This window comes from Acipenser ruthenus, chromosome 12 (genome assembly GCF_902713425.1).
Source record: "Acipenser ruthenus chromosome 12, fAciRut3.2 maternal haplotype, whole genome shotgun sequence".
NCBI classification, from domain to species: Eukaryota; Metazoa; Chordata; class Actinopteri; order Acipenseriformes; family Acipenseridae; genus Acipenser; species Acipenser ruthenus.
This window is the reverse complement of record NC_081200.1, coordinates 12,593,767-12,609,380: the sequence shown is the minus strand read 5'-3', so window position 1 is coordinate 12,609,380 and position 15,614 is coordinate 12,593,767. Positions and strand designations below refer to the sequence as shown.

Genomic DNA, 15,614 nt, shown 5'->3' with positions numbered 1-15,614 from the left:
AACGTCAATTTAGGTAAAACGCCTCGTTATTTTATATGCAGTATTAATTACAAAGTTCATGAAATAAAAATATACAAGTACCAGCTTTTAATATATTAAATTTGTGTAAGAGATTCGATTTCAAAAACTGTACACAATGCAGTTGATTTCCACACATGGCTTTTAATCACACTGTGTTCTAACTATACAAAATAACAGCAATGCAGAATGTAGTATTATGTATTATGTGTAATTTATTCATAACTTCAGATAAAGTACAGTAAAACTGAACAGTCTTAGCCCAAAAGACAAATGTTTTGGCTATAGTCTCCTTTTCAATATTAAGACACTATACCAAACGTTTGTCTACTTGACTTGATACTACTGCAAAGTTGCAGATACTCAAGTATTTCTCTAAATGGCAAGGGAGCCGTCCCTATTCTGGTAGCAGTAATTAACTAACAAATCTCTTCAGAAAACCCCAGTAAACCTAAGTACCTCCGTGTGCCAGATATGTTATAGTAACCATTACTAAATCTGAGTACAATGTTTGTCCAGAGGGAACATTCTGTTTTGGTCACCCACCTAACAACAGTCTAACAAAAAAAAAGATGATTCATGAGCAAGTTCATGAAATGCACTTACATTTACATTTATAAGCGCAGTTTCATTTGCTGTGGCTATCACCCATTCACAAAATATGTTAAGAGAAAGGTTTTTACTTTGAGGACAGTATACATAGCAGAAATCTCTACCCTACCTAGTAACAGGAAGGCACCCACTGTGAAATCTAACAGCAGCATCTCTTCATGAGCTTATTCCTAAGCACAGGGATAATTCTAATTACGATGCAGACTGAATCTTGCAGGGGGTTTAGAAGCAAAACAAATGAGTCGTATTATAACAACCATACTTTAATTAAGAAACAAACAGCTTAAAGACATTGGAAAGCAATCTGGTTGGAGACGATGGTATATGTTTCTACAGATCCTCTGACAATGCAGAATTGCAGGCTGAATCGTGGTCCTGCCCATAGCTGGGTGTCAGGTAGTAGTGTCTCTGCAATCCATGAAACAGCTCAGCTGGATGAAGATGCCCATCCACGTCATAGGGAGACACGTCCGTGTTTTTCTCAAGGAGACGCCCGCTCTTAATCAGATCAGAGAATGCCTGAAATTGAAAATAAAGAACTTAGTTTGTATTTTGGGTTAAAACCAAGGTATATCAGTATTGCTGTTGATTTATTACATATGACATTTGGAACTCGCCATTTTCTTACCTCTTATTAGCCTGCGTTTTTACTTTAGTTTGTAAAAGATATATATTTTTTTAGTCTATAGCATTGTACTTAAAAACATGTGCATCCCAAATGAAAGTGAAAAAAAAAGTTACAAAAATGAAAACAATGTTGACCTGTGATAAATGTGCTAGCCAATAAGACGCATATTTTGAAGTCTAGGTTACCACTCCTTTAATAATTTTGAATCATAAGAATTATAATCCTCCTCTTTACTATGTCTTTCCAGTCTAATTGTAGTTTAACTAAATAATCAGTGCGCCATCTCAAACAGGCGATGAGTAGAAAAAACTCTTTACCACACACGTTGGTTCGTCCAGTTTATTTCCCCATACGTAGATGTGTGACAGTGTTGTGTTGATCTTCATTGCTTTGGTTAGGGATACTAGACCTTTCCCTCCAATGTTGTTGTTTGGAATTGCCAACCTAGTGAATAAAAAATAAGAGGGGGCATCAAGACGATTTCAACTTTCATTTTGTTAGGATCTGTGGTGGGATTTGATTGATCCAGTAACATATTTCATATTTGGTGAAACGACTTTGAAACAAAGCTGAGCTGCTTAAACTGTGAAAAATGACCTCTGTTATAATAAGAGGCATGCCACACAACATGTATTAAGTTATTATAAATCACAAAAACCACGATTGTACTCAGTAACTAAAAGGTGTTGGTTTTTTTAACTTTAAAACTCTGGAACTTAACAGTGATTGCTTGATTTATCATATGTCTTTAAGAAACATTATTCAGAAAGATATGTTCCCATAAATTCATTCCATAAATTCATCAAATCCCACAAACCACAAGGGGCTACAAAGTGTAGCCTAGAGAGGAGCTTGTACCCACTACGTACCTTGTGCACTGCACTGGAACTAACAAGAAGATCATTACCCTGTACAACTATGTGCCAGACTTTAAGTGACTGAAATCCATGCACTTACGCTTTGAGATTGGTGTTCAAAGCAATGGCTTCGCTGAGGTAGATTGCTCCTTCGTCCTCTATTCTGTTGGCAGTCAAGTCTATGATCTTCAAAGCAGTGTTCAGCTTTAGCAGCTCTGCCAGGCACTTAGCCCCATCCCGGGTTATATTGTTGCTACACAGGTGGAAAAACCAACAGAAACGTTAGGAGTATGGTCAAGGTTCAAACACTAAATCTCTTCATCCATCATGAGCATGCTTGTTTGTGTTGCTTTATTTAAATAATAACAATACAGGGCTGGCGTTCAAATGTCGCATGACTGAAGATTAAGCAATAGAATGTCTGTGGAAGAAGTGTCCAGTGTCAGAAATTCATAATTATCTGATTCTGTCAACTTAGTCTATCAGACTTCCTAATTTCTCAACCCTAGAGGGACAACACAAAAATGAGACTGACATTGTAGTCAGTTTACATTCTTAATAAAGAACATCAGTTCTATTTACCAGCGGAGATCAAGGTAGCGTAGAGTGAAGTTTGAAGTCAGTTTTTCACAGAGTCTCTCCACACCAAAATCCTTCATCTCGTGTTTTCCCAGATGCAGCTCTTTGAGATTTTTATTCACTTTCAGCATCAGAGCAATGTGCACTGTGCTCTCCTCCTGAAACCAATGGCAAAATGCTTCCAGTTCACTGGAGAATCATTCCGAGCCAAACCAAAATTAACAGGGCTTATCAAATAGTCAATCATACGCTAATTCCCCAAATCACACATTCCTATCTGCATAATTTTTTTGGTATATGGAGTTTTCACTGAACCCATGTTAGCTGAACTGGCAGATTTAAATTCCAATAACGTGTGAATGGTCTTAAGCATGGAGACCATCATTTGACACTGACAGTGGGAAGGATGTCTACGGCTTATCAGTCTCAGTACAATTAGCAGTTGTATAATATGATACTGAATTACATACACATATATGCATACAGCTGCTTAGGAGCAGCAAGACTGAGTATGCTGGTAAGAGTGTTCTGTCACTGAGCTGCTCTGAGTGGCTTAGTTATTTACTGCACCCCTTGTCTGCAGAATAGAATTCAGATGACTGATGGTGTTGAACCCAGGTCATACCTGCTGGCTGTAGAGCAGAGGCCGGTTCATGTTGATGGCACGGATGGTCCTATTGTTATTCAGGACAGTAGTCAAGGCGATCAAGCTCTGAGTACCCTGACAAAGCAAAGAAGAGAAATCAAAAGAGTTTGATTTTATTTCAGTATAAAAACAGTGGCACCAGTGATTTGGGGTTAGGCTCCTGCCCGTGGTAAACCACACGTTTATCAACATAAACTCCATTAACGCTCTGAATAGTAGCGCTTACCAGATCACAGTCTCCAAGATCCAGCTCTTCTAAACAATTATTAATCTGCAGCATTGCAGCAAAGTGCATCCCCCCTTTGTTGCCAATCTTATTGCCAGTCATCTGGAGGCTTTTCAGAGTCTCGTTCACCTTAAAAACATTAACAACCATGTACACGATTAAATGTTTTAAAACAGTCATGTTATTATCAGTATGACAAAAAACACTGAATAAAGTGGACCCCTTTTATAAGTTTCTGCATTTTTTTCAGAGTTCAAATTTACAATATCCTGCGGCTAAAGTTGTAATGTAGAAGCAGGAATATGTCTATCTTTGGGGAATGTAAACAAACTGAACTGTAAATATGGGTTACTATAAGCAGACACCAAGGAATTATGTATACCAGTTGTATAAAAATAAACATGATTTCGGCACACTGACTCTTTAAATTAATCTGTATTGTTTCAAGTGATCACTCAATGCATTATTTTCATCATACAAACGTCAGTATCTTAACTGAGTTAAACTACTGTGCATCTGACTATAACAGATGTGCCTGGCATTTTATTAAAGAACAGTTCTCTATTCATACAATACTCACATGTAGTGCCTCAGCAATGGATTCTGCGCCACTGGCCCCAATATCATTAAACATAAGATTGAGGTGGCGAAGTGCAACAGTCTCCTATTATACAATTGCAAAAAATGTTATTCTTTAATTAAATGTTACGCATAGCATCTAATCACTATTCACTTATTACACATACTTTGAAAAGCACCTATAATAATTTGAAATAGGTTCATGCTGAACAAGTGTTTACTGTACTGTATACAAATATGGTAACATGAATGAGTTGTTTGTTTGTAATTCATACTTTGATTGGGATGGTGCTTGATTGTACACATCATTTACATGCTAAAGGTTATATTAGATTCTAGGTTAAGTGGTATCTATAATATTGACCTGATAGAAATATAACACATAACATGACAAATTACAGTGACATACAGACATATTTAAAGTCATATAGTTTAGGCAGTAACAAATAATAATTCAAATCCAAATAATAAAAATAGTTTGAGGGTTATTCACCTGCAAGAGTTTACTGAGATGCTGTGCTCCTGTGTCCGTCACGTTATTGTATCGCAGGTCTAGACCTGAAGGGAAGAACAACTTAAGAACAACATCTTAACAAAAAGGTGCAAAAAAATAAAACGTTTAGAAATGACAGTGCTGACCCCCTTTCTCCGCAATTACGTCTTCTCAAGTCAAATGCACAAAACAGACACTCCTTTATAAAAGCTTACCATGGTAAAATCATAGCAAAGTGTAATAAAGCATAGGCATTGTAAAGTCCTGAGAGGAATGGTAAAGTATGGGAAAATGACAAAATGACTGTGGTGATTTACAGTGGTAAGCCTAATATCTAAATATGCATCATTCACAAGATGCTTGCTATCAATTCTAGATTTAGTTGTAGAAATAACTTAATAAATTCAATGGCAAAAGTGTTTTTTCAATGGCTTATAAAAAGACTTTCAGCAGTGTTTCTTTTAAAATGTTAAGTATTACTTATTTTTAAATTAAGTAATACAAAAGCAACATTCACAATGCATTTAGGCCTACTCCTTTTTGTTTGTTAATAATCTTCTAATTAACAACTCTGGTGGTTTATTAAACATTTAGAGAACATGGCTCTGAATGGATGACAGATTTAGTTAAAATTCATTTGCAAGCCTCAGTTATGAATATAGGTATATACTATGAACACAGATCATGTTTAGACGATGCACTCAGACAGCACAGCCCTACCAACCTGTCACAAACACGTTGTTACTCAGAGTGCGGGTGAGAGCCTCAACATCGCTGTCCGATATCCTCTGGACTGACACGAGTCGACTGTTACCAGCAATTTTAATGTTGATCCCACGTTCAGAAATCGATCTGCGTGAAATTGAACACATTAAACACATGAATCGCTATAAAAGACGTTTAGGCATTCTATACACAAGCCTTCAGAATTGTAAAGCATTCAGTAAAACTGTTTTTGACCATCTCATGTTGTTAAATGTTCTGTTCCAGCAAATAATTCCAAGGACTTTTTTTGTAATAACACATCTGCCCAAAAAAGGCATTAGAAGTATAATATATATTTTTTTACCAGTTTTAATATGATGTAATAGACAATGTAAAATATGATTTAAGAACATGTTCTACAATGTGTTTCTTTTATAGTTTATTTGATATAAAGCAGGTATTGGTTGATGCATTGTATTTATTTTTCATATCGGTTTTTCAGGTTAAAATGTTAGTATGGTTATTAACAAAAACAAAAAAGGCGTTTTACATTTTAATAATCTCATTTAAAGAGCTCATTTAAAACTTCCAAACGATTATTATACATCAACGTCAACTTATCCTATTACTTACAACCATAATGTTAAGGGATTAAAATATCTTCATTTGTAACAATGTGTATTTATTAAAACAAGGACACTCTGCGTTTTTATTGTGAAATATAAACTTAATTTCTGTTTATTTCCCATGCTATACAGTGTGTATTAACTATAGTATATAGTTAATATGTATTGCATAGATTAGGTAGGCTATTGCATTATTTAGCTGATCTGAGCAATTTCACAAAATACTCACTTTGGAGCCTCTTTGTCATCCAATTCTCGCAGGACGTGGATAATGGATAGATTGTTAGGCAACTCCAATTCTTTGCAGACAGTTGAATATCGATGTTTTAGACTTGGAGGACCTTCCATGGCTTTCTAATGAGGAAAAATAAAATAAAAATCGTACATCGTCTAAGGGTCCACAGATGTAGTAATAATTTGCATTTAATATATGTGACGATTATATTTTTAAAATGTATTTCAAAAGTATACGGTAGACTACCGAGTAATACTATTGGCTAGTATTACAACTGTATGCATAAGCTAAGTAGATGGTAATTGTGCAACAAAAAACACAACTCAAATCGCACATTGTAAACGCATTTCAGTTAAAAAATGGAGAAACTTGACTATATCCAAAATACAAATTATTATTATTATTATTATTATTATTATTATTATTATTATTTACAGTCGTAAACAAAAATACATTTCAAGAATTATAAACCATGTCCCAATCATAATATAATCGGTAGCGACTTAGTTTGTTTAGTAACATACATCGTTAAACATCAGTTCATAAGTCCTGCTTTTCATTGAGCACAACAAATCGTTATAGTAATATTTCCGAATCAAAATAATGTGTTTCTTCGAATTGATCCTTACCTGCCCTTGTGTTATTGCAGCAAGGTTTTTTTTGTTGTTGTTTTTCACATAGCTTCTATTAACCGAGATGGTTTGTTTTTCCGGGATTGTATAGCTGTTTCTGTATTATATCGTCCAAATGTTTTGAGTGTTGTTTCTATAGCGACCAAACACGTGTAATGCAGTTGCGACATCTAGTGGACACACTATGCACAGCATATGGATGAAAATGATTTGCTTTAAGTGCACTTCAATCTACATACAATATTTATGTATTGTATGTACTTTTAAGTATTTTCAGGGACTCTTAGCATTGCACAATGCACTCAGTTGTACTGGAACATTTTTTTTACTTGATCTAAAACGACTATCAAGGAGAGAAGATGAATCTTACATACCAGAAAGTATATTCACACAGTTGACAGTTTGTGTTATGTAATGCACCCAGCAACACATTTAATGGGGGGGGGGGGACAGCACCATATACGAAAACTTTTTTTAACCTCACATAGTATTTGGTCAAATCCATTAATAATTTACAAGCACGTATTTAGCATTTGTGCAAGCTATGTAGACATTGATTAAAAGACACATTGATTTGTATGCATTTTTATTATGTACAGTTTATATTAAATGTGCAGAAGGGATACTTTATTCCAGCTATAGTTCTTGGAAGTATTCATTACTAACAGAATATCTATGTAATCTACAGGTGTCACCAGTTCAGCAGAATTCTTTACAAGAAGAAAGGAGTGAAGAAAAGATACAATATTGTTTGTTAAACTGTGGGAATATTCACTATAAAAAAAATAGCACATCATGGTTCTAAAGTGGCTAAATGAGTATATGATATAAACACATACTGTGCATGGTTGGATCATTTTAATGTTTTAATGGTTTACAACTGGTAGTATGTTAACCGATTCTTCAAAACTGTGCATCAAAACAGTAGCACACAGAAGAAACACAGACAAATTAATTTATTAATTATTTCATAAGAACTTTTTTTCTTGCACTGAAAATGTGTCTTTTGACAAAGTTAACAAAAATGTCAAGACTCCAGCGACTTTTATCTTCACTTGACTTCTATGCAGTAGGAATGACATGATCAGCTTCTGATAATAAAACCTGCATAATAAACACATAGTACTGAAGTCCACAATAACATAAATAAATCAAAAGAGCATCATCTCTGTGCACATACCTGAACATATGGAATGTACACAGAATACTATACAGTATAAGCCAAAATATTCTTCACACTGTTAAGCAGATAACATTTTAAATGCATGATCTACTTCTCCAATCAACTCAATAGACTTTAATCAATGCGACTGGTTTTCAAGAGAAATCCACGATTCTACTTTAACCATCGACTTTATTCTTAAACCCTAATTTATTTTAAGGTGTGTATGGTATTCTTCCACTACTTGCAGACTTGTTTCTGGAACAGTAAATTCAAATGGTCTGCATAACATAACTATTACTGTGCTTGTTAACACTGTATTAACTTCTGAGTGGATCGTTTCTGCTTGTACGTGTCTGTTAATAGAGCTGCTGTAAGAAGATGAACTGGGGTTCAGAATAGCCTGTCACTGCTGACCTTAGCAACTGCTCTGAGGAAATGGAGGAGTTGTCAGTTGCTGACAGAAGCATCTGCTGGTCTTCTGTGGTCATGGGCAGGGTGAGGGACAGTGGGATGTCAGCAGGCTTTAGCTGGGTTGTGTCCTGCAGAGACACTTTCTCTAACGTGTCTGTGTCCGCTAAGGCTCCAGAGCTTATACTAGGGTCCAGGTTTCTTTCCACTGCAGACACAAAAACAATCTTGTTAAATGCAAAATTCAGCGTCTCAAATGTCCAATAAAACAGCTCTACATGAGATAAGGTTGCCAATAATTTTTATTTTATTTTAAATACAGCAACTTTATTATCTTTTTGTATTGAACTCCCTGCAGTGTTTACAAGAAATGCATTCAATATAAACATAATCCTAATTGTTTTTAAACTACACAGGATTTTGTTAACATTTAACACAATAATTTAGCCAAAAATATATCTAGAGAAATTGTGTTTGAGAATTGAGTAGCAAGTCACTTTAGACAGATGTTTAAGATGATTTTAACCTTAGCAGTACATCTAAAAGTTGTATTATTGAAACAGAGCATACAAGTTTCCATTGTAAATCATATGCAGTGGATTTCTTTTCACTTACCACCATGTGCCTTTGCTTTATGCTTTTTTAGATTCTTCACATCTGTGTAGGAGTTTCCACACAATTCACAGACAAAAGGCTTTTCACCTGAAATGATCAATTGTTTGTGTTACCAGTCTTTTCATTATAGTGTAAATAAAGTTTTATTTATTTCCTGTACCAACCTGTGTGGGACCTGCAGTGCTTGTTAAGCTCTCCTGAAGAAATAAAACGTTTTCCACAAGTGCGACACGCATATGGCTTCTCTCCTAGAACAAAGCCAACAACAAAGAAAACTTGTGATAACCAAGCTATATCGGTCACATTTATATCCAGTATGAAGTAGGTCACAATGACTGAACAGTGCATCAGAACCAATGCTCATGCAGTTTCATACAATTTGGAAAAGTGGTTTCCTACATGCAGTTTTTAATAGTTATTTGCCGTTCGTTACCTGTGTGCTTTCGAGCATGTGTGATGAGAGAGCTGGAGACGGCGAACGCTTTACCACACGTATCGCAGATGTAGGGCTTTTCTCCTGTGTGGCGGCGGACGTGGTATGTGAGAGTGCTGGCCTGAGCAAAGCGCTGCCCACACCGCTCACAAACATATGGCTTCTCTCCACTGTGCTTCCTGTTGCCACAAGATAAAGTATACAAGGGTCACAATAAACCCCTAAACTCATATCATGTCTAACATGCCGTACTGCAGCTGCTTGACCATAATCAAGCAAAAATAATACAAATATCAATAATCTTAAACGTACTTCACCAGACACTGTTGTAAAGACTACTAACATGTCCCAAACTGGCACCTCAACATACCTGGAATGTATTTTCAGGTTACTGGACGTGGCGAATTGCAGGCCACAGATGTCACATTTGTACGGTTTCTCTTCCCCGTGATGCATACGACTGTGGAAAACCAGCTGACATTTCTGAGCGAAGCCTTTATCACACGTATCACACTGGTATGGCTTCTCCCCTTCAAAACAAGGTTTCAAACAGTCAGTGACGCAACAGAAAACCACATTAAAATAATGAGATATAAATCACCCCCAAGCATATGAAGACCACATTTCAAATTGAAGTGTAATTCGCATAATTGAAATTTGGTTAGTCAAAATAAGACAAGTGGTTTCCAGTATGTAGCTTTCACTAGGTATCAGTACTGTGATTGAATGTGAATGTGAATGATAATGGTGACCATAGGTGAATACTGCACAATCTTACCTGATTACCTCATTATTTCCCTGCAAATCATTATATAAATGTTTTATAACCTAAATGTTTGAACTGTAACTAAGCTTTCTTACCTGTGTGAGTGCGGACATGTGTTTTCAGCTGGTTGCACTGTGTAAATGCTTTATCACACAGGTGGCAGGTGTAGGGCTTTACACCTTTGTGTATTCGCATGTGCCTCCGCAAGCTGCTGGCTTCAGAGAACACCTTCCCACAGGTGTTACACACCGGCTTCATCTTCAGCTGCTTCTCAGACAGTCCTTCTGCCTCGCTGCTTTCCAAGCTGTCAACATTATCTTCGCTCAGCGGATCCGAGGCACAGTTCTCCTTCAAAGTACAAAGCTTCCGGGACTTTCCTTTCTTTACCACCAATTTTTTAATCACTGCATTTTGGTCCGGAAGACTTTCACTGTCCATCCCTAATAAAGAATCTGGCTCCTCGTCTCCCTGCATAATTTGAACAGCGAGTTCTGTTGTCTTGTTGCTTGCATCACTGAAAGCTTCAGCCAACAAGGAGGAACTGTTTTTTTGCGTCTGCTTCTCTTTTGGTTGGCAGTTCCTCCTCTGCTGAACTTTAGTCCCATGTCTGTTTCTGGGTTTTCTAGCTTTTTTTGCTCCTTTATCTTCCACCTGTAGACACTCTGGGTTCTCAGGCTGTGCAGGGGATTGGTCCTGACTTAAAAATACAACTGCTAACTCCCTCAGGTCACTGGGTTCGGAAAGGCCAACATCCTGCTTCTCCGGCTCCACGACAGCACTCAGGATTTCTTTAGACAGCAGTTTGACATCTGCTATCCCAGACTCAACATTTAGTTTACATCTTGCTGCCACTGCCTCTATTTTGAGGTAGGTGGCTGCTTTGTGGATTTCAATAGCATCCTCACTACAAGAAGGAAATGAAAAAAATAAAAAAACACATTAAACAAACATGTAGTTTAAAGTACAGTACCTCTTCAGAGGCAAGATCGCAGTGCTGTTTTTATAGAAACATTGGACCCATGGTATAAATGTTTCATAATCCATCCCCAAGAAGTACACTGAAAAATGGCAATCGCAAAACTTACCCATCAATGTTAATATTTCCAGTGTACATGTAATCCAACAGTTTCTGAAACCCACTGGCGTTCACCAGAGTTGGATCCAGAAACGTGACACTTTTCACATCTGGGTTCCCACTCTGACATCCAAAGTACTCACTAAATGCTGCCAGTACATTCATGTGTGCCCTGAAGAGAGACTGGCCAATCACAACGGTGCAGTCACACAGGAACCCCTCCTGCCTCTGTTTGTTCAGTTGATCCAGTAGATGCTTGCAGTGATGACGAGGTTGCATGATAATGAGATAATGTAATTAGCCTTTTATACCTGGAGAACAAAGAAAATTAAGTTTACTACAAGATATGGAGCCCACAGCCCTGAGTGTAAATGGAAAGCCCCTCACATGAGCAATTCATCTGTTATGGAAATGAACCCCCTTTCATCAAGACTACACTTAAAATACTTTAGTAGATGGGTGATAGCAGGAGCTCGGTTGACAGGGGTGTCTAAATCTAAGACTGCCCAAATTATTAAATCTGGAGAACATTCTGCTTCTCTAAAGGCATAATAGACATTAAGATTTATGGAACAGTCATGTGTCCCCCCAGAACAACATTAGTGCTTTCCTGGCTGCCTACTATGGCTCTATACCCCATTCACAATGTAAAGGGAAGTGGTTCCGTTTTTGTCTAAACCTCTGTACCTATAAGCACATAATGAAGGAGAGAGGTAGGGGAAATGCCTCATGTCTGCCTGCTCCATTGGGTTTGTCTAATGTTATGCCGGTTCAATTTAGGGGGCAAAAGACAAGTGGAATTGTGGACGTTCAATATCCAGTACAATATTGGAGAAGTACACAAGAATCAGTTTAGAATATGCACTTCCTTTTTCTTGTTATGTTAGCCTACATGTGTTGCATCACAAGTCTTTGTATTACGGAACTGAGAGATATGGCTTCTCAAATATAGTCCTGATGCAGTGCTCATTTTTTATGTTTTGACAGATGGAGGCCCTCAAGTAAATGACACACTGTAGCCTATTCTCATTGTACTTAAACATAGGGGTTTTACTGAAGGTCATATGTTATTTTAAGCATCTCACTTTCATTATGAAGTTATTTACACATTGGCCTGGACTCAAATTAGAGACTTCAAACAATGTTCCTTCACAATCGTAAGAGAAGCAGTGAGAATGATACAGTACTCATTGAAGTTGAAAGATAACAACTTTTAACATTAGCAGAATTATAGAACATTGATACAGCATATGAAATTGTCCACTTAATGCTACATATTTACCTGCTGCTATTAGGACGTTCTCTTTATTTTATTTATTTTAAAGTGTTTGTTCAAAACAGACTGTATGTTAGTAAAAACAATGCTTGTATTATTATTACTATTATTATTATTATTTATTTTTATTTCCACTACTGTATAAACAACTGTATGCATCAATGACGCACTCTGACAACAGTACTCTCTAAAAGTAAATATTTTTGCAGCAACTCGTACTTGCAATTATAAAATCTTTTTTTTTTTTTTTTTTTTTTAATGCCACAGGTTTTACAATTGTGTAAAAAGTATAATACCATGGACAAACAATCCTGCCTACACATTTACACTGTGCAATTAAACAGATGGGTCAAACCAAATGCTTTTAAGCCTGATAGAAAACAATATTATATTTACCATTCAGCTACAGTACTGTACTTTACCAACACTAACAAAACCATGTACAAATATTTGAACAAACCAATCCACATTGTTACATGGGAGAACTCCCTTCGTTAAATATCGGTATGCATGCCCTTGCTCCACACAAAAATATTACAATTGACTGATCAGAACGTTCAAGTACGCTGTATTAACACGGTCGTAGATGCCTGTTTCAACTGCTTAACTAATGTATTGTACTATAATTAACAGAAAGAAATGAATTAACATTTAACAAAATAATTGCGTCTAAACACAATTGCAAATAAGAGACCAGCTGCACGTTTTCTTCAAGTCGTGTGCTTGTGGGTTCGTGTTTTATAGAAGTCTCTCAGTCTGGCTACATTTTCACAACAAAGGGCTCTTATTGCGAAAGGACACGCCAGGGTCCGTCTGTGTAGTGCAAAGTATCATCACTTTGCTAATACAGCGCCGGTATCTTTAGTTTTGGTACCGAAGTTAATGTAATTTACCAAGAGCAAACTGAAGTATCCACCGCGCGAGACTTGCAAAAGCTTAAAAAAAACTAACCTGATAAATGATTTGGTCGATTTTTTTATTCAGCCATTTTGTGACGACGTAAAAGAAAAAAAAAAAAACTATACCTTAACCATTTCATTCCGAGAGACCGTCATTTCCGGTATTGTAACCAATTCAGTACCCATTTCAGAAATCGCAGTGGTTATAAAGGTACCACCAAATGTTCCTGTCAGGACAATTGAGGAAGTCAGCACCTCCTGTCACTTTTTTTTTTAAGTAACAAAAACGCTTATTCACTGCCAAACATGAACTACTTTAGATGTGTAATGGCTGCAGTATAGGATACTGACCTTAGGTTTCAGTGTTGGGAGAGGATTATTCATTGTTTTATTAACAATAAGATTATAACCAATCAGAGTGTCCAGACAGGAACATTTGGTGGTACCTTTGTAAGGACAACTCAGAAATCTGTATATCCCCTGGCGCATTGCGCATGTGTAAAATGAGATCCCACAGCTGCCTCTAATTTTTCTTTTGCTCGTTTCTGAGTGATGTGCACGCGCAGCAGTTGTCGGCTGCATTTTATTATTTATTTCTTAGCAGGTGCCCTTATCCAGGGCGACTTACAATTGATACAAGATGTCACATTATTTTTACATACAATTTCATTATTTATACAGTTGTTGTTTTTTTTTTTTACTGGAACAATCTAGGTAAAGTACCTTGCTCAAGGGTACAGCAGCAATGCCCCCCACCTGGGATTGAACCCACGATCCTCCGGTCAAGAGTCCAGAGCTCAGAGCCCTAACCACTTCTCCACACTGCTGTATACAGTACAGTAAACACTTGTTGTTCAACATGAACCTATTTCAACTTATAGGTGCTTTTCAAAGTGTGTGTAATAAGTGAATAGTAATTAGATGCTATGCGTAACATTTAATTAAAGAATAACATTTTTTGCAATTGTATAATATTAATAGGAGACTGTTGCACTTCGCCACCTCAATCTTGTGTTTAATGATATTGGGGCCAGTGGCGCAGAATCCATTGCTGAGGCACTACATGTGAGTATTGTATGAATAGAGAACTGTTCTTTAATAAAATGCCAGGCACATCTGTTATAGTCAGATGCACAGTAGTTTAACTCAGTTAAAATACTGACGTTTGTATGACGAAAATAATGCATTGAGTGATCACTTGAAACAATACAGATTAATTTAAAGAGTCAGTGTGCCGAAATCATGTTTATTTTTATACTACCGGTATACATAATTCCTTGGTGTCTGCTTATAGTAACCCATATTTACAGTTCAGTTTGTTTACATTCCCCAAAGATAGACATATTCCTGCTTCTATATTACAACTTTAGCCGCAGGATATTGTAAATTTGAACTCTGAAAAAAATGCAGAAACTTATAAAAGGGGTCCACTTTTTTCAGTGTTTTTTGTCATACTGATAATAACATGACTGTTTTAAAACATTTAATCGTGTACATGGTTGTTAATGTTTTTAAGGTGAACGAGACTCTGAAAAGCCTCCAGATGACTGGCAATAAGATTGGCAACAAAGGGGGGATGCACTTTGCTGCAATGCTGCAGATTAATAATTGTTTAGAAGAGCTGGATCTTGGAGACTGTGATCTGGTAAGCGCTACTATTCAGAGCGTTAATGGAGTTTATGTTGATAAACGTGTGGTTTACCACGGGCAGGAGCCTAACCCCAAATCACTGGTGCCACTGTTTTTATACTGAAATAAAATCAAACTCTTTTGATTTCTCTTCTTTGCTTTGTCAGGGTACTCAGAGCTTGATCGCCTTGACTACTGTCCTGAATAACAATAGGACCATCCGTGCCATCAACATGAACCGGCCTCTGCTCTACAGCCAGCAGGTATGACCTGGGTTCAACACCATCAGTCATCTGAGTTCTATTCTGCAGACAAGGGGTGCAGTAAATAACTAAGCCACTCAGAGCAGCTCAGTGACAGAACACTCTTACCAGCATATTAGGTCTCGCTGCTCCTAAGCAGCTATATGCATATACGTGTATGTAATTCAGTATTATATTATATAACTGCTAATTGTACTGAGACTGATAAGCTGTAGACATCCTTCCCGATGGTCCCCATGCTTTAGGCCA

General features: G+C 36.9%; 3 protein-coding genes across 8 annotated transcripts; 1 reads left to right on the top strand and 2 right to left on the bottom strand.

Annotated features, from left to right (window-relative positions):
- Nucleotides 1-877: 877 nt before the first annotated feature.
- Nucleotides 878-8,530, bottom strand: lrrc34 (leucine rich repeat containing 34). Of its 3 annotated transcripts, none has more exons than XM_034027809.3 (11): nt 8,416-8,530; nt 6,199-6,323; nt 5,363-5,490; nt 4,639-4,703; nt 4,147-4,230; nt 3,567-3,695; nt 3,320-3,415; nt 2,698-2,852; nt 2,216-2,368; nt 1,576-1,702; nt 878-1,149 (listed from the first exon to the last, which is right to left on the bottom strand). In XM_034027809.3, exons 2-11 carry the CDS (start codon nt 6,315-6,317, stop codon nt 961-963), a joined length of 1,245 nt encoding a protein of 414 aa, XP_033883700.3. In that variant the 5' UTR covers nt 6,318-6,323; nt 8,416-8,530; the 3' UTR covers nt 878-960. The 3 variants fall into 3 exon arrangements, with proteins under 3 accessions (XP_033883700.3, XP_033883699.3, XP_033883701.3); XM_034027808.3 differs by lacking the exon at nt 8,416-8,530 and adding an exon at nt 6,834-7,285; XM_034027810.3 differs by lacking the exon at nt 8,416-8,530 and adding an exon at nt 6,834-7,285 and having other exon boundaries at nt 994-1,149; nt 1,583-1,702.
- On the bottom strand, nt 7,690-13,950 carry LOC131696480 (myoneurin-like). 4 transcript variants are annotated; one of them, XM_034027804.3, is made up of 8 exons: nt 13,825-13,950; nt 11,309-11,609; nt 10,319-11,127; nt 9,828-9,987; nt 9,458-9,636; nt 9,189-9,272; nt 9,025-9,111; nt 7,690-8,617 (listed from the first exon to the last, which is right to left on the bottom strand). In XM_034027804.3, the coding sequence occupies exons 2-8, from the start codon at nt 11,575-11,577 to the stop codon at nt 8,358-8,360; spliced, it is 1,848 nt and encodes a 615-aa protein (XP_033883695.1). In that variant the 5' UTR covers nt 11,578-11,609; nt 13,825-13,950; the 3' UTR covers nt 7,690-8,357. The 4 variants fall into 4 exon arrangements, with proteins under 4 accessions (XP_033883695.1, XP_033883693.1, XP_033883694.1 ...); XM_034027802.3 differs by lacking the exon at nt 13,825-13,950 and adding an exon at nt 13,526-13,818; XM_034027803.3 differs by lacking the exon at nt 13,825-13,950 and adding an exon at nt 13,600-13,818.
- A 620-nt stretch (nt 13,951-14,570) lies between these two features.
- Nucleotides 14,571-15,371, top strand: LOC117416895 (leucine-rich repeat-containing protein 34-like). Its single transcript, XM_059034206.1, has 2 exons — nt 14,571-15,118; nt 15,270-15,371. Exons 1-2 carry the CDS (start codon nt 14,939-14,941, stop codon nt 15,369-15,371), a joined length of 282 nt encoding a protein of 93 aa, XP_058890189.1. The 5' UTR covers nt 14,571-14,938.
- Nucleotides 15,372-15,614: the final 243 nt, after the last annotated feature.